This window comes from Rhinopithecus roxellana, chromosome 11 (assembly GCF_007565055.1).
Source record: "Rhinopithecus roxellana isolate Shanxi Qingling chromosome 11, ASM756505v1, whole genome shotgun sequence".
NCBI lineage: Eukaryota > Metazoa > Chordata > Mammalia > Primates > Cercopithecidae > Rhinopithecus > Rhinopithecus roxellana.
In genome coordinates, this window is record NC_044559.1 from 23,067,440 (window position 1) to 23,091,905 (window position 24,466).

Below are 24,466 nucleotides of genomic sequence, written 5' to 3' on the forward strand. Positions count from 1 at the left end.
AGCTGATTGGGCACTGCTGTATTTATGAACTTCTTGGAGAAATTCTCCCAAACCTCAGACCTTGGAAAGGTGTTTCTTCTGATCAGTGGTTTGCTTTTATCTTTTAAGCACTAAGGATCTCATTACTGATCATACTTTTCTTTTGGTCCTGGTTTCCAAGGAGCTCAGAGTCAAATTTGCTTTGTGTCTTTTTTTTTTTTTTTTCTTTTTTTTTGGAAACAGAGTCTCACTCTGTCACCCAGGCTGCAGTGCAGTGGCATGATCACAGCTCACTGCAACCTCCACCTCCCGGTTCGAGCGATTCTCCTGCCTCAGCCTCCCAAGTAGCTGGGATTACAGGCGCGTGCCACCATGCCCAGCAAATTTTTTTATATTTTTAGTATAGACAGGGTTTCACCATCTTGGCCAGGCTGGTCTTGAACTCCTGACCTTGTGATCTGCCTGCCTCGGCCTCCCAAAGTGCTGGGATTACAGGCGTGAGCCACCACACCTGGCCAGTGTTTGTTTTAAACATAGTTTGCAATACAGAAATATGTGATATTGGAAGTTAAAGTCTTTTCTGATTTCCCACACCCCTTAATGATCATCGAGGTCCGATCTACTATTTTTCTACGCACAAAATGTATTTTATATGTGTTATATCTGTATTTTAGACAGAGTTTCACTCTTGTCACCCAGGCTGCTGGAGTGCAGTGGGCGCAATCTCACCTCACTGCAACCTCTGCCTCCTGGGTCCAAGCAATTCTCCTGCTTCAGCCTCCTAAGTAGCTGGGATTAGAGGCACACGCCACCATGCCTGGCTAATTTTTTTGTATTTTTAGTGGAGATGGGGTTTCACCATGTTGGTCAGGCTGGTCTTGAACCGCTGACCTCAAGTGATCCACCTGCCTCGGCTTCCCAAAGTGCTGGGATTACAGGCGTGAGCCACCATGCCTGGCCGCACATAGTATTAATTATATAAGAAGAGTTGCACTGTTTTGCCTGTCACATTTTATTTTATTTATTTATTTATTTATTTATTTATTTATTTATTTATGGAGTCTCTCTCGCTCTGTCGCCCAGGCTGGACTGCAGTGGTGCCATCTAGGCTCACTGCAAGCTCCGCCTTCCGGGTTCACACCATTCTCCAGCCTCAGCCTCCCAAGTAGCTGGGACTACAGGCGCCCACCACCATGCCCAGCTAATTTTGTTTTTGTATTTTTAGTAGAAACGGGGTTTCACCGTTGTTAGCCAGGATGGTCTCACTCTCCTGACCTCGTGATCTGCCCAACTTGGCCTCCCAAAGTGCTGGGATTACAGGTGTGAGCCACTGCGCCTGGCCTTTATTTTTATTTTTTATTTTATTTTATTTTTTTTTGAGACAGAGTCTCGCTCCGTCACCCAGGTGGGAGTGCAGTGGGGCAATCTCAGTTCACTGCAACCTCCACCTCCCCGGTTCAAGCGATTCTCCTGCCGCAGCCTCCCAAGTAGCTGAGATTATGGGTGTGTGCCACCACGCCCAGCTAATTTTTGTATTTTTAGTAGAGACAGGGTTTCACCATGTTGGCCAGACTGGTCTCAAACTGCTGACCTCAGGTGATCCACCTGCCTCGGCCTCCCAAAGTGGTGGGATTACAGGTGTAAGCCATCACACCTGTTCTATTTTTATTTTTTATTTAATAATTAAGTGTCAGAACTTACTTTAGAATAAGATAATCAGGGATGGCCTCTTTGAGGAGGTGACATTTAAACTGAGATCTAAAGAATGCAAAGTTAGCCATGCAGAGAAGGGTGAGGGTGAAGCCAGGCAGAGGGTATGGTGGGTGCAAAAGCTCTAAGGAGTTAAAGTTATAAAATATGTTCCAAATATTGATTCAGGTGATACTAAGTTGATTCAGGTTACTCATGGATTATAAAACTAATGAGTACAAATTTGAATAAAAACAGGATATTTAGTTTAGTTTCAAAATATGTTCCAATAAGATATTTATTAATTACAAAGCGAAAAAGAGTAAGCTAGTCGTATAATAGGGAAAACTGGTGTATACTGCCTTAACTAAGTTATCAAAGCTTAGGGTCCCCCAATGTCTGTCCCCTATTTCTGTTTCTTGAACCCAAAGATCACAGAGTCCTTTTGACCCCTCTGTGACCCAACATGTTTTACCCTGAAGGCTTGAACCCACACTGGGGTCTTGAACATTTCCTGGCACTGATAAAAGTATCTAGGTTGTTGCCAAAACACTGAAAGAAACAAGCCCCAGCCCTGCGCCAAATGCCTTAAACACTCACATAAACTCTATCCCCTGACCACTTTGCTTGGATATACCTAGGGGATCACCCCTTTTCTCTTGCTGTCTGTCGTGAGGATTGCTGTAGCACTCCATATGTAAGGTTCCCTAATAAATGCTTTGGACTGGCTGACCGTGGCAGCTCACATCTGTGATCCTAGCTCTTTGGGAGGCTGAGGCAGGAGGATGGCATGAGGTCAGTAGTTCGAGACCAGCCTGGGCAACATAGCAAGACCAATCTCTACTAAAAAAAAAAAAAAAAAAATTAGCTGGGCGTGGGGGTGTGCCCCTGTAGTCCCAGCTACTTGGGAGACTGAGGTGGGAGGATTGCTTGAGCCCAAGAGATTGAGGTTGCAGTGAACTATGATTGTGTCACTGCACTCCATCCTGGGCAACAGAGCGAGCAAGACCCTGTCTAAATAAATAAATAAATGCTTTGGACTGATCACCCTGGTGTTTATTTAATGCTAAGTGCTACTTTCTTTGGAATCCCAACTGGCCCCATCTGGAAAAGGTTTGGGGCACTCCCATGAGGAAACTCTCCTGCTAAGGCTTTTGGGGTGATTCCAACTGTGGGTTCAGCAGGATGAAACAAGTTGGCATTATCATTAAAGGGGACAAGTCAATATCATAAGCTTTCTATGTTAAACAACACATCAGTTCAGCAGTAATGCAGTCATGAGGAAACCTCAGATAAACCTAAACGGAGAGATGATCCCACTTGTCTGTATTGTTCAAAAATAGCAATATCATAAATGACTATGGACACCAGCCCAGCACAGTGGCTCAAACCTGTAATTTCATCACTTTAGGAGGCCTACCTGGGTGGATCGCTTGAACCGCAGAGTTTGAGGACAGCCTAGGAAACAGAAAACCCTCATCTCTACAAACAATACAAAAATTAGCCGGGCATGGTGGTGTGCACCTGTGGTCCCAACTACTCGTGAGGCTGAGGTGGGAGGATTGCTTGAGCCTGGCAGGTACAGGCAGCAGTGAGCTGTGATCATGCCACTGCATGCCAGCCTGAGTGACAAAGTGAGACCCTGTCTCAAAAAAAAGACTATGTGAACTTCAGAAAATGTCTCAGATCCAAAGGAGGCTAAAAAGGCATGAAAACTAAATGCAATACATAATCCTGGATTGGATCCTGAACCAAAATAAAACCTGTTACGAAGGACATTACTGGGACAAGTAGCAAGATTTGAATAAGAACTACAGATTATGCTCAGCCATGGGGAAAAGATCATAACCAGCTCTTTCTTCCTTTCCTTTCTTTCCTTCTTCTTTCCTTTCTTTCCTTTCTTTCTTTCTTTCTTCTTTATACGGAGTCTAGCTCTGTTGCCCAGGCTGGAGTCCAGGGGCACAATCTCGGCTCACTACAAGCTCTGCCTCCTGGGTTCACGCCATTCTCCTGCCTCAGCCTCCTGAGTAGCTGGGACTACAGGTGCCTGCCACCATGCCCGGCTAATTTTTTGTATTTTAGTAGAGACAGGGTTTCACCGTGTTAGCCAGGATGGTCTCAATCTCCTGACCTCATGATCCGCCCACCTCGGCCTCCCAAAGTGCTGATGCCCAGCCCTTTCTTATCTTTCATTGTAAAAATAATAGAGACCAAGCACTGTGGTGCTTGTATGTACTCCAGCTACTGTGAGGCTGAGGCAGGAGAACCCCTTGAGTCCAGGAGGCCAAGCCGGGGCAACATAGCAAAACTCTATAAATCTCTCTAAAGAAATAAATAATGTCAGTGACAGTGACATACATATATAGTATTTTTTTTTCTTGAGACAGAGTTTCGTTCTTGTTGCCTAGGCCGGTGTGCAATGGTGTGATCTCGGCTTACCGCAACCTCTGCCTCCCAGATTCAAACAATTCTCCTGCCTCAGCCTCCCGAGTAGCTGGGATTACAGGCATGCGCCACCACGCCTGGCTAATTTTTTGTATTTTTAGTAGAGATGGTGTTTCTCCATGTTGGTCAGGCTGGTCTCGAACTCCCGACCTCAGGTGATCTGCCCACCTCAGCCTCCCAAAGTGCTGGGATTAGAGGCGTAAGCCACCATGCCCGGCCCCCCCTTTTTTTTTTTAGAGACTGGGTCTTGATCTGTTGCCCAGGCTAGACTGCAGTGATTTGATATAGCTTTGCAGCCTCGACCTCCTGGGCATAAGTGATCCTCCCACCTCAGACTCCTGAGTTGCTGGGATCACAGGTGTGTACCACCGTGCCCAGCTAATTTGTTATTTATTTATTTTATTGAGACAGAGTCTCACTCTGTCACCCAGGCTGGAGTGCAGTGGTGCCATCTCGGCTCGCTGCAACCTCCATCTCCTGGATTCAAGCAATTCTCCCACCTCAGCCTCCTGAGTAGGTGGGATTACAGGTGCCCACCACCATGCCCAGCTAATTTTTGTATTTTCAGTAGACACGGGGTTTCACCGTGTTGGCCAGGCTGGCCTCGAACTCCTGACCTCAAGTGATCTGCTCACCTCAGCTTCTCAAGGTGCTGGGATTCAGGCGTGAACCACTAAGTCCAGCCTATTTTTTTAAGACAGAGTCTCTGCCACCCAGGCTGGGGTGCGGAGGTGCAATCTTGGCTCACTGCAACCTCCACCTCCCAGGTTCAAGCAATTCTCCTGCCTCAGCCTCCCCAGTAGCTGAGATTACAGGCCCACACCACCATGCCTGGCTAATTTTTGTATTTTTAGTAGACTGGGTTTTGCTATGCTGGCCAGGCTGGTCTCGAACTCCTGACCTCAGGTAATCCACCCGCCTTGGCCTCCCAAAGTGCTGGGATTACAGGCGTAAGCCACTGTGCCCAGCCAATTTTTGTATTTTTAGTAGTGACGGGGTTTCACCATGTTGGTCAGGCTGGTCTCAAACTCCTGACCTCAAGTCAGGCCTGCCTTGGCCTCCCAAAGTGCAGGGATTACAGGCGAGAGCCACCGTGCCCAGCCTTGTTTTTAATTTTTTGTAGAGACAGGGTCTAGGAGATGTTGCTAGGGTGGTCTTAAAGGATCCTCCCATTTCAGCCTCCTAAAGCATTGTGATAACACGTATGAGTCATCGTACTGGGACCCAGCCAATGAGCTTTATTTTTTTTTTAATCCCCTTGAGACGGTTTCACTCTGTTGCCCAAGGCTGGAGTGCAATGGCAGAATCATGGCTCACTGCAGCCTCAACCTTTTGGGCTCAATCGATCCTCTCACCTCAGCTTCCCTGGTAGCTATGACTACAGGCGTGTGCCACTACACCCAGCTAAGTTTTTATATTTTTAGTAGAGACAGGGTTTCGCCATGTTGCCCAGCCTGGTCTCAAAGGAACTCCTTGACTCAAGTGATCCACTTGCTTTGGACTCCCAAAGTGCTGGGATTACAGGCGTAAGCCACTGCACTTGGCCAGTGAGGTTTTTTTTTTTGTTTTGTTTTGTTTTGTTTTGTTTTTGAGACAGAGTCTCTCTCTGTTGCCCAGGCTGGAGTGCAGTGGCGTGATCTTGGTTCACTGCAACCTCTGCCTCCTGGGTTCAAGCAATCCTGCTGCCTCAGCCTCCCAAGTAGCTGGGACTACAGGCGTGCACTGGCACTACTGGCTCATTTTTGTGTTTTTAGTAGAGACAGGGTTCGCCTTGTTGGCCAGGATGGTCTTGATCTCCTGACCTCATGCCCCGCCCGCCTCAGCCTCCCAAAGTACTGGGATTACAGGCGTGAGCCACCACGCCTGGCTGAGTTTATTTTTTAAACCTCTTTTTTACATAGTGCTAACATTTTAAACCTCTTTTTTACATAGTGCTAACATTACTTTTTCAAAATTATTTATTTATTTTTATTTATTTATTTTGAGACAGGTCTTGCTCTGTAGTCCAGGTTCAAGTGCAATGATGCAATTACTGCTCCCTGTAGCCTCACACTCTTGGGCTCAAGTGATCCTTCTGCCTCAGGCTCCTGAATAGCTGGGAATACAAACCCTCACCAATGCACCTGGCTTTGATTTTACTTTTTATTTTATTATTATTATTTTTGAGACGTAGTCTCATTCTGTTGCCCAGGCTGGAGTGCAGTGGCATGATCTTGGCTCACTGCAACCTCTGCCTCCCAGGTACAAATGATTCTCTTGCCTCAGCCTCCCAGGTAGCTGGGATTACAGGCACCTGCCACCACTCCTGGCTAATTTTTGTTTCTGTATTTTTAGTAGAGCTGGGATTTCACCATGTTGGCTAGGCTGGTCTCGAACTCCTGACTTTAGGTCATCCGCCCACCTTGGCCTCCCAGATTGCTGAGATTAGAGGCATGAGCCACCGCACCCAGCCTGATTTTACTTTTTAATGTTGGAGAATTGTGTGCATGCTGGTAAGCATTCTCAAATCCTGTTTTGAAACAATGCAGGCTTCAAATAAATCAGTCCCACTCCAGCATAAGATGTGTTGTGTATTCACTTCCCTGTCTGTCCTCTTGGGTCTTGAAGTCTCTCAATGTCCCCCATCTCTGAGGATCTGCATTCTCTTAGTCATTGCTCCCTGGGGCATTCTCTGGAAGTGCCCCTGGACTGCACACAGTTTACCCCTAGCCCCAGCCCCAGTGAGGGAGGAGGGCCCCTGACTGCAGGCTTTTTGAAGGAGGTGCTACCAGTCACTGAGTCCAGCATCCCATTTCACTCCAGGCCCTGTGGATGTGAGCCCTGGAGGAAGCACAGAGGTTTCCTTATTTTATCTTTTCTTTGAGGTTAACTTAGAAGCCCAGAACTCATAAAACATCTGGGCTGCCAGGGACCTTGTTGTTCATCTGGTTCGATCTCTTCAATTTACATTATGCTGGGAAACCAGAGCCATCGAGGAGTGTTCCACCCGAGCTCACACTGCAGGCAGGAATCCAGGATTCTCAGCTCCCAGCGGGGCCTGGGACTCCAAGCCCTGACCTGATGGCCTCCTACTCCTGGCCCTGCCCCAGCCTTACCTGTCACCCAATCCGTTTTGTCAGGAGCCCCTCAGTCAACAAGCCCTGACTGACCGATTTCAAGCCCTCCTCCACCCCGCAATGACCTTACCTTTGTCTGGCTCACATTCTACTCAAGGGAATAAAATAGGAATCATAACAACATCCCACACTTAAGAGAATTTGCTCTATGCCAGGTACCACGCTAAAGCCCTGAACAGAAACTATCAACACTTTTAATTTAATCTTCACAAAACCTTGATGTGGATATAATTATATTCCATGGATGTAATTATCATTCCCATTTGCAGATGAGAAAACTGAGGGCCATTGAGGTTAACAACTACCCAAGAATGTCCTTGGGAAATTTGATTGTAATTTTCTTTTTTTTTTTTTTTTTTTTTTGTTGAGACGGAGTCTCGCTCTGTCGCCCAGGCTGGAGTGCAGTGGCCGGATCTCAGCTCACTTCAAGCTCCGCCTCCCGGGTTTACACCATTCTCCTGCCTCAGCCTCCCGAGTAGCTGGGACTACAGGCGCCCGCCACCTCGCCCGGCTAGTTTTTTGTATTTTTAGTAGAGACGGGGTTTCACTGTGTTAGCCAGGATGGTCTTGATCTCCTGACCTTGTGATCTGCCCGTCTCGGCCTCCCAAAGTGCTGGGATTACAGGCTTGAGCCACCGCGCCCGGCCTGATTGTAATTTTCTTATCTTTTTTTTTTTTTTTTTTTGAGAGAGAGACAGGGTCTCGCTCTGTGGCCCAGGCTGGAGTGCAGTGGTATGATCTTGGCTCACTGCCACCTCTGCCTCTCAGGCTCAAGCCATCCTCCCATCACAGCCTCCCGAGTAACTGAGACTACAGGCACACACCACCATGCCTGGCTAACTGATTGCAGTCTTAACCTGTAGGTCAAACTGCCTCTTCATACATGAGACACACTCAACAAAAATGCAAGGAATATTTATTGAACAGCTACTATATGCTGGACACTGGACTAGACCTTATAGGACTCATGAAGAGGGGTGTGGAGAGATCATATGCACTGTTGGGGGGTTGATAGAGGCTTCTTGGAAAAGGCTTCTGGCTGGGCATGGTGGCTTACGCCTGTAATCCCAGCACTTTGGGAGGCCAAGGCGGGCGGATCACCTGAGGTCAAGAGTTCAAGAGCAGCCTGGCCAACATGATGAAACTCCATCTCTACTAAAAATAAAAAATTAGCCGGGTGTGGTGGTGTACGCCTATAATCCCAGCTACTTGGGAGGCTGAGACAGGAGAATCACTTGAACCCCAGAAGCGGAGGTTGCAGTGAGCTGAGAATGCACTGCTGCACTCCAGTCTGGGCGACAGACCAAGACTCCATCTCAAAAAAAAAAAAAAAAAAAAAAAAAATTCTCCCACCTCAGCCTCCTGAGGTGGGATTACAGGTGCCTACCACCATGCCCAACTAATTTTTGTATTTTCAGTAGACATGGGGTTTCACCATGTTGGCCAGGCTGGCCTCGAACTCCTGACCTCAAGTGATCTGCCCACCTCGGCTTCTCAAGGTGCTGGGATTCAGGCGTAAGCCACTGAGTCCAGCCTATTTTTTTTGAGACAGAGTCTCTGTCATCCAGGCTGGAGTGCGGAGGTGCAATCTCGGCTCACTGCAACCTCTACCTCCCAGGTTCAAGCAATTCTCCTGCCTCAGCCTCCCCAGTAGCTGAGATTACAGGCCCACACCACCATGCCTGGCTAATTTTTGTATTTTTAGTAGACTGGGTTTTGCTATGCTGGCCAGGCTGGTCTCGAACTCCTGACCTCAGGTAATCCACCCGCCTTGGCCTCCCAAAGTGCTGGGATTACAGGTGTAAGCCACTGTGCCCAGCCAATTTTTGTATTTTTAATAGTGACGGGGTTCACCATGTTGGTCAGGCTGGTCTCAAACTCCTGACCTCAAGTCAGGCCTGCCTTGGCCTCCCAAAGTGCAGGGATTACAGGCGTGAGCCACCGTGCCCAGCCTTGTTTTCAATTTTTTGTAGAGACAGGGTGTTGGCACATGCCTGTAATCTCGGCTACTCGGGGAGGCTGAGGCAGGAGAATCACTTAAACCTGGGAGGTGGAGGTTGCAGTGAGCCGATATTGCACCACTACCAGGTTGCTGTGGTCCAGCAACCTGGGCCACAGAACAAGACTCCATCTCAAAAAAATAAAAAAGGAAAAAAGAAGAGGCATCTGAGAGTGGTTTTGAAGAATGACTAGGATTCCAACAGACAGTGACGGGCAAGAGGTGTCCCCAGAAGCACTGAGGAGGGACCAGCGTGAGAAGTGTGGAGCCAGAACAGCAGGAGTTCACTGGTGGCAGGTTATGAGCAGGAGGCGATGAAAGATCAGGTGTGAAAGTTAAGTGAAGGCCATACTATAGAAGACTTTCTGGCAGGGTAAAGATATTTGGGAGAGCCCCTGATGTCTTTGAGCATAAGAGTAGCCCGGGTCAAAGTTATTTAAAAGTTTGGCCAGTGGGCAAGATGTGGGCCTGCAGAAACACCTGGCAGGGAAGTTGGGAGCCTGAACCATTTGCTGCTCCACGGCCTTGGAACTGATGGTGTAGCACTGCCGGGCACCAGAACTGAGTCCATAGGGCATTTGCTAGAGCTCACAGCCTATGGAATTCAGTTCTCAGTGCCAGGTGGCCAAAGTTCTTTCAGCCTGGATGCTGCCCTTGCATGGTCTCTTCTGTGAATTGTCTCCCGTTTCCAGGATGAGTAAGTTGAGGCCCAGATCGGGCATGGTGGTATGTGCCTGTTCCACATAAGGAACCTGTGATAGTAAGAGATTTCCTATTCCAGGGAGGGTCTGAGCTTGGAGCTGAAAATGGCGGCCCACAGCTAAGGAAATGGACAGGAGTTCCATAAATTCCAACAGGAATTGGAGTAGGTTATGAGGGGAGGGGTCTCAGGGCCATGGCAGGGATCCATCCCCAGACCTCGGTACTGCATACTCAGTCCTGTCGCTTCCTGCCCAGATGTGTTCCTGGTGGGGCCTGCTGTGGGGCTGGCGGGGTGAGGGGCTGGGGAAAGAGCCAGAACACGCACACTGAGAAGGGCATCTCTCTGCAAACCAAGGGGCTTTCTGAGCTAAAGGGAGTCCCCAAGATATGGATCCCCAAGATAGAAGCCCAGCTCAGGAGTCCTAGCTCCCCAGAAATCTCCCCAAAACCCTGAATAAAGGTTTAAAGTACCTGGGATAGAGGAGTAGAGGAGAAAGAGTTCCCTGAAGCACATTTTCATTTTCTGGAGAGTTCAGCTGAGGGCTGGGTGCTCCCCTCACTCACATGGCAAAGCTGCCGCCTATTCCAGAGAGGGAAAGCCAAGCCTGCGCCTCAGGGGCACCCCATCCCCACCCCTGCTCGAATCCAGAGAAAGGGACCGCCACTTACCCACGAAATCTCCTCTCTCTGGCTCCTGGGGCTGGATCTACAACGATGTTCTCAGCCGGTGCTCCTTAAATAAGGCCCCCCCGCCCGCCCCAGCCGCCTCCCGCCCCCGCCCCATGCTGGCTCTTCTGAGAAAGGAGGAAGGTGTGGGAGGGCCAGGAACCCTGCCCAGAGAGCCCTTTCTAACCTCAAGCCAGAGCGGGACCCCGCCCCCGCCATTCTTTGAAGCCTCCCCTTCCTCACCTTGGTCTCTAACTGGGTTCTTCGCACCCCTTGAGACTAGCCCGCTGGGTTCTCTCTAACTCTGCCTGAAAAATCTGCCTTTTATGCCAAATTCAAGTCCAGTTTCTCATTTTGAAGCAGGATGATGGGGAATGATGTGCTAGGGGAAGCTTCAGCGTAGGTTTCTAGCTTTTCCCACCAGTTAAGGCGATCCAGGCACCCAAACACCAGCTGCAAAATTCACTGGAAGGAATGGCGGGGAAGAGGTATCCTTCTGCCTCCTTTAGCTCTGTGTGGCTTCAAGCAGCACCCAAAGGGCAGTGGGGAATCTGTTCCCATTTTGGGGAGGGAGAGACAGACCTGAGGGGAAAGAAAATCAGGGGCTGAAGGTCCGGCCAGTTTCAGAAGCCCTCAGGGCAGGGATCCCGGGAGCCCCTACCTTACAGTATGTATGTGTCCTTGTGTCTGTGGGGGTCTCTCTCCTCAGCCCACCTTGTGTCCTCGGCCCCCTAGAACTTGACTCCTGCTGCACAGAGTGGGACTCCCCAGAGTTTGAGTTGGGGAAGGAGAGACTCCCCCTAAGAAGTGTTTTCCATCCTCCTCCCTTGAAAGCTCAGGAAGTTCTTTCTGATACCTGGTCACACACAGCTGCCATCCAACAAACAGGGGATAGGGGAGAGGGGAAGGGACACAGTCAGAGATGGCTTGCAGGGGTCTTGGGCCAGAACTCAGGGCAGCTCTACTGAGGAAACTTGAAAGTTCCGGGAATGGAGGGTGGTAGGGAGAGAAGAGTCATCAGTATTGTGCAACGGACAGAGGGAAGCAGGAAAGGGGACGGGGGAGGAAAGGGATGGCTGGTCTCTGGAGGACAGGCAGAGGCCTGGAGCTGTGGGCTGCCCATCACCCCCTTCCTAGGGGCCTGCCCGGCCAGAGTTCAAAGTCACTGTCACCCCACAACTCATTAACCCTAGTATCACCAGGCTGGAGTGGCAGTATTTTTATGGGCAAAGCGACGCCGAATGTGCCCCTCCCTTCCCTGCTACCTCCCCCAGGCAGCAAGCATCTTGCTGTCTCTGAGGCCAGAAGAGGAAAGAGACTGTTGTGAGGACCAGAGGTGGAAGAGAAAGCAATAAGCAGTCATCCCGTTTTCTCCATAGTTTCTTCTTCTTCTTCTTCTTCTTCTTTTTTTTTTTTTTTTTTTTTTTTTTTGAGACAGGGTCTTGCTTTGTCACTCAGGCTGGAGTGCAGATCACGGCTTACTGCAGCCTTGACCTCTGGGGCTCAAATGATCCTCCCACCTCAGCCTCTGGAGTAGCTGGGACTACTGGCATGCATGACCAGACCCAGATAATTTTTTATTTTTAAATTTTTTTTGTAGAGACGAGCTTTCACCTCTTCAAGGCTGGTCTCAAATTCCTGGGCTCAAGTGATCCTCCCACCTCAGACTTGCAAAGTGCTAGAATTACAGGTCTGAGCCACTGCAGCATAGTATCTGGGCACTGCCTCAGTCCCTAGGGGAGAGGAAAGATGGGACTTCTTTCTTGGACTGTGAGCTCCCTGACAGCAGGGACAGCTTCCAGGTCCCCAGCACCCTACAAGGGAACTAGCACTAAAAAGGGCTCATTCCTGCTGATGGGGGATGGGAAAGTTTATCTTTGAATGGGAATCTTCCCTTTGTGACCCATTTCAGGGCTCCCAAGAGGGGAGGGCTGTGGGGCTTCCCCATAGGGCAGCACCGGGAATCTGTGGCAGCAGGAACAGAAAGAGGAAGCTGAGGTCTTGTTGGGCCCTGGAGTTCAGCTGTCCTGTTCTAGACAAGCAGCCCTGCCAACATCAGGATGAAGGCCCCGGGGATAGGCATGGTCTACAGGCTGTCCATGACCAGGGCTCAGATGGATCCTCACCCTAGCACCTGCTACCACCCAAACTCCCCCAGACCACATCCAAAATCCCAGACTCCACCCTCCGAAGACCCAGACCTGTAGCCCACCCCAATCTGGGGGAGACACTGCTGTTAAGGGAATGCAAAAGGTACAGACAGGGTGGGGAAGTCAGCACCTAAGAGACCAGCCTGGGCCACGTGGCAAAAACTCAGTTTCTAAAAAAAAAAAAAAAATTAGCTGGGCGTGGTGGCACGCTCTTGTGGTTCCAGCTACTCCAGAGGCTGAGATGGGAGGATCACTTGAACCCAGGAGGTCGAGGCTGCAATGAGCCATGTTCACGCTCCTGAACCTGCACTCCAGCCTGGGGCTGTAACAGCAAGAAAAAAAAGAAAAAGAAAGAGAAGGAAGGAAGGAAAGGAAATAGAAGGAAAGAAAGGAAAACAAAGAAAAGAAGAAAAGAGGCCAGGCAGGGTGGCTCATGCTTGTAATCCTCAGCACTTTGGGAGGGTGAGGCAGGCGAATCACGAGGTCAGGAGTTCGAGACCAGCCTGGCCAACATGGTGAAACGTCGTTTCTACTAAAAATACAATAAATTATCTGGGCGTGGTGGCGCGCGCCTGTAATCCCAGCTACTAGGGAGGCTGAGGCAGGAGAATCTCTTGAACCTGGGAAGCGGAGGTTACAGTGAGCCGAGATCGCACCACTGCACTCGTCCGGGCGACGGTCCGAGGCTCCCTCCGAAGAAGAAGAAGAAAGAAGAAAGAAGAAAGGAGAAAGAAGAAGAAAGGAGAAAGAAGAAAGAAGAAGAAAAAGAAGAAAGAAGAAGAAAAAGAAGAAGAAAGAAGGAGGAGGAGGAGGAGGAGGAGGAGGAGGAGGAGGAATAAGAACAAAAAGAAAGGCGGAGAGAGAGGAGAAAGAGAAAGAAAGAGAAAGGTCTCTGATGGATGAGAAGGAACAAGGCGGGGATGCAGTCCTACCCACTTCGACTCCACCCCCTTGCAAGATCTTCACTTCTAACGCCTCCCTACGCGCAACAAAACTGGCCGCCGCGGGAGCCCGTCGATAGCCCTGGGACGCTTGAGAATTAGAGCAGAAGCTCCGCCCTGTTGTGGGCAATACGCCCTTCTCAAACATGGCCGCCACGGCGCCTCTGGAAGGGAACCGCTCTGGGCCCCGCCTTTGATCTCGTTGGTGGGGCTGGGGGATGAGAGCTGCACCGCGCGGGACAAGTCGCCGGCGGCGCCCGACGGAGCAGGTGATTTCCCCTCCTGCCCCCGGCCCAGGGCTAGGAGAGTCGCGGAGAGCGCTGACCCAGGGTACCCGTCCGGTGTGTTCCCCCACGGTACCCCCCCGGGGCCCGCCGGACCCCCATCTCTGATTCTCGCCGTGGCCTGTATCAAGGCACAACCAGTTACCTCAGGCCTGCCTCGTCATGTGTCCTCCAAGGCCACAGCCGCATCCCTGTGCCCTCGGGCGCACTATTCTGGACGCTTACGGGTGTCCCGCTAGCGGGTTTAGGGAGCTGCTGCTTCAGGGGTCGTCCGTCATCGCGGTCCCACTTCCTGTGCTCGCCCTCCCTGTTTGTGTTCCCGCCTGACTTAGGATGTAGGGATCCCTTGTTCTCCTCAATGTCCTTGGTGCCTCTAAGGTCTGATTTGGGAATCAGGGGACAATTATATCCTCTGGGGCCTGCGTTATGGGTCCAGGGCCTCAAGAACCGGGCTTCACAGGGGCTGGGAGAAGCATTGAAGACCTCCATGCTAGACCCCTTGGTGCCTCCCTGAGAAGTTCGCTAGGACTCCTTTCACACTAGCTCCCAGGATTCCTCCTCCCACATGGCCTGCTCTCCCTCCACTTTAAGCACCTCCCCACCCCAAGGGAGCAGCATAGTACTTCTTACCCCAGTCTCACTTACATTTGTCCACAGTGTCTCTACCTAGCATCTGGAGGGTTCAGGCCTGTGCTTCTCTTGGGAAGCTCCCAGGTCAGCTGGAAGCAGTGAAAATGGGGTAGTTAGGGTTGGCTGCAGAAAGGAAGTGAGTCCTGCAGAATGAGGTTTGGAGAGGCAGAGGCAAAGATGCTCTGAGCTGGGAGAATGGTGTGAGCAAAGATTCTGAAATAAGCAATATAGCCAGCGAGGCAGGAGAGGAGGTTCCGAATATAGGATGGGGCCACACAGTTTGCATCGTGAGAGATGACGTAGTGCGGTGGTTAACAGTGAGGGTTCTGGAGCCAGACAACCTGGGTGTAAATCTGCCATTAACTTGCCCTGTGACCTTGGGCAAGTGACTTAACCTCACAGTGCCTTCATTTTCTTTCGGGTAAAATGGGGATAATACGGCCGGGCGCGGTGGCTCATGCCTGTAATCCCAGCACTTTGGGAGGCCGAGGTGGGCGGATTGCCTGAGGTCAGGGGGTCGAGACCAGTCTGGCCAACATGGTGAAACCCCGTCTCTACAAAAAATACAAAAAAAATTAGCCAGGCATGGTGGCATGCGACTGTAATCCCAGCTACTCGGGAGGCTGAGGCAGGGACATTGCTTGAACCAGGGAGGTGGAGATTGCAGTGAGACAAGATCACGCCACTGCACTCCAGCCTGGATGGCAGAGCGAGACTCCGTCTCAAATAAATAAACAAACAAACAAATAAATAAAATAAAACGTATCTACGTTTAGAGTTATTGTAAGGATTAGGTAAGTTAATACATGTAAAAGTGCTTAGGACAATGCCTGGTAAGCAGAGGCAATAAATGCTAATATTACCATCATCAGAGGCATTTAGGCAGGACTCATGACAGGATGACAGTCACATTTAGTAGACACCATCAACCTATGATCCCTAATTTGGGGCCCCCTAGAAGTAATGGGGTTCTGTGGGCTACATCTGGAATTTGAAATGTCTCATGGAAATCATGTTCTTACCCTGGAGAAGGCTGGCTGCTTAGGTGCTAATTAGGAAACCAGTCTGGCAGACCAGGTCTTCCCCAACGCAGGGGCTATGCTGAGAGAAGTATTAGGAGCCCCTGAGCAGGAAGGATGTGCTGAGGAAGGCTAGTGGGAATGGGCAAGGGTAAAAGAGCTTACTTAGAAGCCTGGGTGGGCCGGGCGCGGTGGCTCAAGCCTGTAATCCCAGCACTTTGGGAGGCCGAGGTGGGCGGATCACGAGGTCAGGAGATCGAGACCATCCTGGCTAACACGGTGAAACCCCATCTCTACTAAAAAGCACAAAAAACTAGCCGGGCGAGGTGGCAGGCGCCTGTAGTCCCAGCTACTCGGGAGGCTGAGGCAGGAGAATGGCGTGAACCCGGGAGGCGGAGCTTGCAGTGAGCTGAGATCCGGCCACTGCACTCCAGCTTGGGCGACAGAGCGAGACTCCGTCTCAAAAAAAAAAAAGAAGCCTGGGTGAAGTTTGGGTGGACCAAGAACAGGAGGAGGGAGGGAGGATGTTCCCTTTGAAGACAAACTAGAGAAAAGCTTAGGGGAGCAAGTCTTTTTATTTGAGGACAGGGAAGAGTTTCCTAAAAATTCCCTGGCCCCCAGGCCTTGGCTAAAAACCCAGAAGCATGAGACACATCCCTGAGAAGCTTCTTCCCTAGAAACTGGGCTTTCAGGCCGGGCCTGGTGGCTCATGCCTGTAATCCCAGCACTTTGGGAGGCCGAGGTGGGCAGATCACTGGAGGTCAGGAGTTTGAGACCAGCCTGACCAACATGGAGAAACCACGTCTCTACTAAAAATACAAAATTAGCCAAGCATGGTGGTGCATGCCAGTAATCCCAGGTACTCAGGAGGCTGAGGCAGGAAAATCACTTGAACCCAGGAGGCGTAGGTTGCGGTAAGCAGAGATCACGCCATTGCACTCTAGTCTGGGCAACAAGAGTGAAACTCTCTGTCTCAAAAAAAAAAGGAAAGAAAAAAAAGAAACTGGGCTTTCAGCCCGGTGTGGTGGCTCACGCCTGTAATTCCAGCACTTTCGGAGGCTGAGGTGGGAAGATCACCTGAGGTCAGGAGTTCAAGACCAGCCTGACCAACATGGTGAAAACCCATCTCTACTAAAAATACAAAAAATTAGCTGGGCGTTGTGGCGGGCACCTGTAATCCCAGCTACTCAGGAGGCTGAGGCAGGAGAATTGCTTGAACCTCCCAGGTTCACACCATTGCACTCCAGCCTGGGCAACAGAAGCGAACCTGCGTCTCAAAAAAAAAAAAAAAAAAAAAAAAAAAAATGAGGCCGGGCGTGGTGGCTCACGCCTGTAATCCCAGCACTTTGGGAGGCAGAGGCGGGCAGATCACAGGGTCAGGAGATCGAGACCATCCTGGCTAACACAGTGAAACCCCGTCTGTACTAAAAATACAAAAAATTAGCTGGCGCCTGTAGTCCCAGCTACTCAGGAGGCTAAGGCAGGAGAATGGCGTGAACCCGAGATTGCGCCATTGCACTCCAGCCTGGGTGACAGAGAAAGACTCCATCTCAAAAAAAAAAAAAGAAAAGAAAGAAAGAAATAAACTGAGGCCGGGCGCGGTGGCTCAAACCTGTAATCCCAGCACTTTGGGAGGCCGAGACGGGCAGATCACGAAGTCAGGAGATCGAGACCATCCTGTCTAATACAGTGAAACCCCGTCTCTACTAAAAAATACAAAAAACTAGCCAGGCGAGGTGGCGGGCGCCTGTAGTCCCAGCTACTCGGGAGGCTGAGGCAGGAGAATGGTGTAAACCCGGGAGGCGGAGCTTGCAGTGAGCTGAGATCCGGCCACTGCACTCCAGCCTGGGTGACAGAGCGAGACTCTGTCTCAAAAAAAAAAAAAAAAAGAAATAAATAAACTGGGCTTTCATGCAGCAGCCATGGGCCTTTGTCCCAGCAGAGGCTACCATGCAACTGACAGCCCAGGATTCAAGGGTGATGTAACCCAGGTCGAGGTAGGTCCCTTGAGGCGGCTCTACCCTGAGGGAGCTGCATAATGGGATCTAGTATGCCTGGGCTGAGCCATTCTGCTCTTCCTCAGGGCCCATGAGGGCTCTGGAGCAGGTGGCATGCATCCCCCTTGTAGGCTGGGGCTTCTCAGTCCTGCTTTCCAAAGTAACCCCTGTGCTATGAGCAACTCTGTTACCACTCAAGGGACCAGGCAACTGTGAGCATAGAAGATAGCCCTGTCGCAACCCACTTGAAAGTCTTGATATCCTCCCTTCCCCAGAGTAGCCCCTAGAATAGATGCTGAACTAGGTGACCTGGATTTAAATCTGTCTACTGCAGTCAAGCCAGGTGACTCTGGGCAAGTCATTAAACACACTGAACTTCATTTCTTCATAGGTAAATTGGGGTGTAACTGTTTATTGAGTGCTCACTTCATGAGAGATGCTGAGTATACATTGGTGAATGTCAGCCCAGTGTGTAGTCCCTGCTTCATGAGATAACTGGAAGAAACATTAAACATTGTCCAAATAATAATTATGGCTGTGAAAGATGCTGCTAGTCAGAAAACATAGCCTGCATAGACAGTGTAATATGGCAGGGACCAAACCAGTTCTAGGTCAGGGGTAGTGTCCCTTGAGGAAGGGAATTATTTTATTTTTATTTAAAAAGATTTTTCTTTTTTTGGGGGGGGTGTTGGGGGACAAAGTCTTGCTCTATTGTCCAGGCTGGAGTGCAGTGGCGCCATCTCGGCTCACTGCAACCTCCGCCCCCCAGGTTCACCCCATTCTCCTGCCTCAGCCTCCCAAGTAGCTGGGACTATAGGCACATGCCACCACGCCTGGCTAATTTTTGTATTTTTAGTAGAGATGGGGTTTCACCATGTTAGCCAAGATGGTCTTGATCTGACCTCATGATCCGACCCCCTCAGCCTCGCAAAGTGCTGGGATTAGAGGCATGAGCCACCGTGCCCAGCCTAAAAATATTTTTCCCCAAAAAGAGAGATGGAGTCTTGCTGTGTTGCCCAGGCAGTCTTAAACTCCTGAGCTCAAACGATCCTCCTGCCTCAGCCTCCCAAAGTGCTGGAATTACAGGCGTGAGGCACCGTGTCCAGCCAAGGAAGGGACTTTTGAAATGAGACCCAAAAGATCAGACAGAGTGACAATAAGTGAAGAGGTGGAGGCAGAAGGATGCCCAGGCAGGGGAAATAGTTTGTGAAGCCCTAGCACCTAGAAAAATGCGCGCACTGGATAGGTGCTCAATACATACTTGTTGACATGTTCCATTCCCATCTACATGCTTTTGACTCCCAAAAGTCTGTTTGGGAGTCAGGAGCAAGTGGGTGGTAATGAATGGCTCTAGACCCATAGGTCCAAGTGGCAGCTCATTGTCTCACTCAGATGATGGGGCAGAAGGCTCAGAAGGCACACTACCTTGCCATGAAAGAGCTTGAGGCAAACTGAAAGAAAGCCAGGGTGGGCCCGGGTGCTTTGTCACACCTGTAATCCCAACACTTTGAGAGGCCAAGGCGGGTGGATCACCTCAGGTCAGGAGTTTGAGACCTACCTGGCCAACATGGTGAAACCCTGTCTCTACTAGAAATACTAGAAATACCTGGCTAAAAAATTAGCCAGGTGTGGTGGCATATGTCTGTAATCCCAGTTACTCGGGAGGCTGAGGCAGGAGAATCGCTTGAACCCAGGCGGTAGAGGTTGCAGTGAGCCAAGATGGCGCTGCTGCACTCCAGCCTGGGCGACAGGGTGAGGCATTGTCTCAAAAACAAAACAAGACAAACAAACAAACAAAAAACAAAAAAAGCAGCCGGGCGCGGTGGCTCACACCTGTAATCCCAGCACTTTGGGAGGCCGAGGCGGGTGGATCACAGGGTCAGAAGATCGAGACTATCCTGGCTAACATGATGAAACCCCGTCTCTACTAAAAATACAAAAAATTAGCCGGGCATGGCGGCGGGCGCCTGTAGTCCCAGCTACTCGGGAGGCTGAGGCAGGAGAATGGCGTGAACCCGGGAGGCGAAGCTTGCAGTGAGCCGAGATTGCGCCACTGCACTCCAGCCTGAGTGACAGAGTGAGACTCTGTCTCAAAAAAAAAAAAAAAAAAAAAAAAGAAAGAAAAGCCAGGGTGGAGGGAGGGAAATGATCCAGAAAGGTATGATGCATGGTGAAGCTGGAGAGAGATATAGACAAGGTAAGGCCTGCAGTGGAAAGCCATGAAAAGATGCTGGACTTCCCTGAAGGGTAGCAGGAAGGCATTGATAGATTTTAAGCAGAAAAATATATGATTTTTTTGTAAAGATCACACAGCTGTGGTGTGGAGAATAGGTTGTTGGGGGAAAAAGGGAGTGGGGAGAAGGGTTAGGAAGGCCTTGCAGGCAAGAAATGGAGAAGAGAAGGAGTAGAGACGGAGAGAAATAGATGTGGCAAGAGATAATGATTAGGGCTTGGCGACTGATTGGATGAGGGAAAGCAAGGGGTAGGATGGTGTCAAGGATAATTCCCATATTTGTGGCAGGAACAGCCCAGTGCCTGGACATGCATTTACTGAGGATGGCCTTGGAGGAATAAAGCATTTGAGAGAACGTCTGTTTGGGACACGCTAAGCGTGAGATGCCTGTAAAACACATGTGGCAGTCTTAGGGAGGTAGATGTCCAAGCCTGTGGCTCAGAGGAGACTGGACTAGAGGACTGGACATTTGGGAATTTATGACATGGCATTGGTACATAAAGATGTGGGCCCAGATGAGATCTTCCAGAGAGAGAGAGAGTGCTGCAGTGAGAAGAAGCCGCAGCTTTGCATGTGAGGAACTCCCACATTTAGAGGGCAGCAGAGAAGGGGACAGAGAAAGGGCTTTCCACGAAATGGCCAGAGAGGTAGAAGGAAACCAGGAAAGAATGGCGTCTCAGAAACCAAAGTTGGAGCTGCTGAAAGGGCAAATAGGTGAAACCATGAGAAATTGCCCCCTCTTTTTTAGTAGATCAAAACCAGACAAAATTGGTAAGCTCATATGGTTCAACCTAATTAGACCAAAACCTGGAAAAAGTAACTGACAACCTCAGTCTAAATTTCGAGGCCGGGCACAGTGACTCATGGCTGTAATCCCAGCGCTTTGGGAGGCCAAGGTGGGCGAATTACTTTGAGTTCAGGAGTTCGAGACCAGCCTGGGTCTTGAACCCTGGACTCAAAACATGGCAAAACTGCATCTCTACTAAAACGAACAAACAAACAACAAAAAAAAACTAGTAGATGGTGTACCCCTGTAGTCCCAGCTACTCCAGAAGCTAAGGCAGGAGGATGGCTTGAGCCGGGGAGATAGAGGTTGCAGTGTGCCGAGATCATGCCACTGCACTCCACTGGGTGACAGCCAGACCCTGTCTCAAAAAAGAAAAAGAAAAAGAAAAAATTTTGGTGGAGATTTTGGAGCAGAAGCCAGACTCAAGATAGGGAGAAGTGGATAGCATGTGGAGAAGGAAAGAAGGAAGTAGAATTGACAGACTTGGTGATTGACTGGTAGGGGTGAAAGAAGGCAAAATCAAGGGTAATCCCCAGGTTTCAGCTTTGGCAGCTGAGTGGTGCCAGCTGATGAAGCAGATGTGTGTTTGGAGGGGGATGTGTGCAGATCAGTAGTCTATCATGAGTGTGAGGTGTGTGGAACTGGTGGTGCCTCTGAACTTTCTGACTGGGATGATGAGCTGCCATTTGGACCTATGGGTCTGGAGCCATTCATTACCACCCACATGCTCCTGACTCCCAAACAGACTTTTGGGAGTCAAAAGCATGTAGATGGGAATGGAGCATGTCAACAAGTATGTATTCAGCACCTAGCCAGTGTGGGCATTTGACTAGGTGCTAGGGTTACACTCTTGAATAAGACAGAGTGTCCCCCTCGTCCCCACCTTGCTTTGGAGCTTCCATTTTATGGGGGCAGACAGACAATAGGCAAATAAGCACAAAATAATGTTAACGGTAGTAAGTGCTATGTAGGGTTAAGGGGCATGGAGAAGACTTATTTGCCGTAGGTTAGACAGGGAAGGGCTCTCTGAGGAGGTAACATTTGAGTGGAGCCCTGAGGAGTGACTGGATGAGCCATGGATATCCTGCAGGACACAGACAGAAGGAAGCTCAGCAAGTCTTAGGGACAGCAAGGTGGGGCGGGAGCGAGCTAGTGAGGAGGGACTGGGGAGGCTGGAGAGCTGGGAAAGGGCCAGATCTGTGGGCTCCACAGGCCTTGGGGAGGAGGATGGAAAGTGCTCTGCAGATAGCCCCAAGCTGCGGGAAGGGCAGGGACTGGATGAGAGGAGAGAATCCATGAAAGGCTTCCCCTTCTATCTGGGCCCCAGAGCCAGAAAAGCCCCTTTGTGCAGAGGGTGGGTGGCCTGTTCTGGGTGGGGGAAGGGCTGTGCTTGGTCCTGAGGCTGCTCCTTGAGGGGCTGGACAATGGGGCCCCTTGTGGTTGGACTTGGGAGCCAAGGGGCTCCCTCAGTGATGGGATTCCTGAGCCAGGAGGCATGTGACCCCAAGACCTTGCCAGAAGGTCTGGGACTGATGCTGGGGAATGGGGTAGGGGGATGGGGAGAGGTGGGGGGCACCTCCTCTAGAGGCTGTCTCCAGACACAGTGCCCTGTCCTGTCTCAGGCTGGAGGAGGTGAGATGGGCGGAGGAGGGGGCATGGTTCTGCTTCGGGGAACAGAGGGCAGCATCCACAGATGGTTCCATGGCAGGCCCGGAGGGAGGAGCCACTGCCCCCGGGCCCAGTGGGTAGGGGAAGGCAGAAGAGGGCCTGGCCATCCTGTCTGTCTGTGTCCCTACAGAAGAGAGAGCATGGAGCTGGAGAGGATCGTCAGTGCAGCGCTCCTTGCCTTTGTCCAGACGCACCTCCCGGAGGCCGACCTCAGGTAGAGACAGCTTCCCCAGAAGGTTCATGTCAGTGCCCAGAGCTGGAGCTGCCGGGCAGTACTATAGGTCCTGGCCGATGGAAAGATGGCAGGAGGGCTGATTAGGATTTGCTGAAAGGCCTTACTTCTCATCCCGTCCCTGTCACCTTTGTTGGGCAGATGGGAAACCATAGCTCTGAGGGAGGGGGTTATACTCTCTGGCCTCAAGGATGAAGGTCTAGCTCATAGACCTCATGAAGCTGAAGACTGGAGTCTCAGGACAGGTGGGGGTGTGGAGGCATCCAGTATCCTACCCAGGGCTTGTCCTGTTCCCTTCCTGCAGTGGCTTGGATGAGGTCATCTTCTCCTATGTACTTGGAGTCCTGGAGGACCTGGGCCCCTCGGGCCCATCAGAGGAGAACTTCGATATGGAGGCCTTCACTGAGATGATGGAGGCCTATGTGCCTGGCTTCGCCCACATCCCCAGGTAGGTTTTGGCTGGGGCCAGGAGGAGGAAGGGGCTGGCTGATTATGGGGTGGGCAGAGTCATCCTCTCACCATCCTCATCTTTTCAGGGGCACAATAGGGGACATGATGCAGAAGCTCTCAGGGCAGCTGAGCGATGCCAGGAACAAAGGTGAGTCTGGGGCTCTAGGCACCTGGGTGATTCATAACCCCGCTACCCATCCCCCCCCAACTCCCTGCTCCCCAGAGCCTTGGCAAACCTGATGCTCCCTTTGCCTATTTAAGAGAACCTGCAACCGCAGAGCTCTGGTGTCCAAGGTCAGGTGCCCATCTCCCCAGAGCCCCTGCAGCGGCCCGAAATGCTCAAAGAAGAGACTAGGTCTTCTGCTGCTGCTGCTGCGGACACCCAAGATGAGGTACTGGTAGAGAAGGGTACCGATGAGGGACCCAGGGGGCTGGAAAAGGGGGAGTATTGCCTCTTGTTAATTTTTGCACCCTTAGGCAACTGGAGCTGAGGAAGAGCTACTGCCAGGGGTGGATGTACTCCTAGAGGTGTTCCCTACCTGTTCGGTGGAGCAGGCCCAGTGGGTGCTGGCCAAAGCTCGGGGGGACTTGGAAGAAGCTGTGCAGATGCTGGTAGAGGGGAAGGAAGAGGGGCCTGCAGCCTGGGAGGGCCCCAACCAGGTATCTTCTCCCAGCACCCTCTACCATGTAGCCTCAGCTACATTCCACCTTGGAGTTAAGCCCCAACCCCTGCCTATCCCCATCTGTTTCCCCTGCTGGTGCCCTTGGGCCTAGACCAGGCCTCCCCTCTCTGCAGGACCTGCCCAGACGCCTCAGAGGCCCCCAAAAGGATGAGCTGAAGTCCTTCATCCTGCAGAAGTGAGTCTGAGCTGGCCTGGGCTGGGCTGGGCCCTAGAGGGTCTTCCCAGGGTGACAGGAGCTTCACCCAGCCAGTTTTTGACAGGTATATGATGGTGGATAGTGCAGAGGATCAGAAGATTCACCGGCCCATGGCTCCCAAGGAGGTGAGAGAGTTAAGGGTTGCTGGGGATGTGGAATGGGTGGGACTGGCTCCTGGCTTCTGCCACTCACTGCCTGATTGCCTGACAGGCCCCCAAGAAGCTGATCCGATACATCGACAACCAGGTAGTGAGCACCAAAGGGGAGCGATTCAAAGACGTGCGGAACCCTGAGGCCGAGGAGATGAAAGCCACATACATCAACCTCAAGCCGGCCAGAAAGTACCGCTTCCATTGAGGCACTCGCCGGACTCTGCCCGAGCCTTCTAGGCTCAGATCCCAGAGGGATGCAGGAGCCCTATACCCCTACACAGGGGCCCCCTAACTCCTGTCCCCCTTCTCTACTTCTTTGCTCCATAGTGTTAACCTACTCTCGGAGCTGCCTCCATGGGCACAGTAAAGGTGGCCCAAGGAAGGTGTGAGTGCATTCTGGTCATTTCTGCCTCAAGACTGGGATACTATGCCTGTCTGACCTTTCCTC

General features: G+C 51.0%; 2 protein-coding genes across 2 annotated transcripts in view; one reads left to right on the top strand and one right to left on the bottom strand.

Annotated features, from left to right (window-relative positions):
- Positions 1-10,658, bottom strand: part of MFSD13A (major facilitator superfamily domain containing 13A) — a 40,117-nt gene extending 29,459 nt beyond the window's left edge. The window contains exon 1 of the mRNA XM_030940078.1: positions 10,600-10,658. The gene's annotated coding sequence lies outside the window, so the exon portion shown is untranslated. The remainder of the gene's footprint in view (positions 1-10,599) is intronic.
- A 3,155-nt stretch (positions 10,659-13,813) lies between these two features.
- CUEDC2 (CUE domain containing 2) lies at positions 13,814-24,404 on the top strand. The gene is made up of 9 exons (XM_010356170.2): positions 13,814-13,956; positions 22,436-22,519; positions 22,842-22,985; positions 23,074-23,135; positions 23,249-23,379; positions 23,465-23,647; positions 23,784-23,845; positions 23,931-23,991; positions 24,077-24,404. Exons 2-9 carry the CDS (start codon positions 22,446-22,448, stop codon positions 24,221-24,223), a joined length of 864 nt encoding a protein of 287 aa, XP_010354472.1. The 5' UTR covers positions 13,814-13,956; positions 22,436-22,445; the 3' UTR covers positions 24,224-24,404.
- The last annotated feature ends 62 nt before the right edge of the window (positions 24,405-24,466 follow it).

What these genes read in the sequence shown, in the direction of transcription:
- CUEDC2 (XM_010356170.2), top strand. Translation starts at nt 22,446, where the DNA reads ATGGAGCTGGAGAGGATCGTCAGTGCAGCGCTCCTTGCCTTTGTCCAG. An exon ending in CTCCCGGAGGCCGACCTCAG is followed by an intron (nt 22,520 to 22,841) that starts GTAGAGACAGCT and finishes CCCTTCCTGCAG; the next exon opens with TGGCTTGGATGAGGTCATCT. An exon ending in GGCCCATGGCTCCCAAGGAG is followed by an intron (nt 23,992 to 24,076) that starts GTGAGAGAGTTA and finishes ATTGCCTGACAG; the next exon opens with GCCCCCAAGAAGCTGATCCG.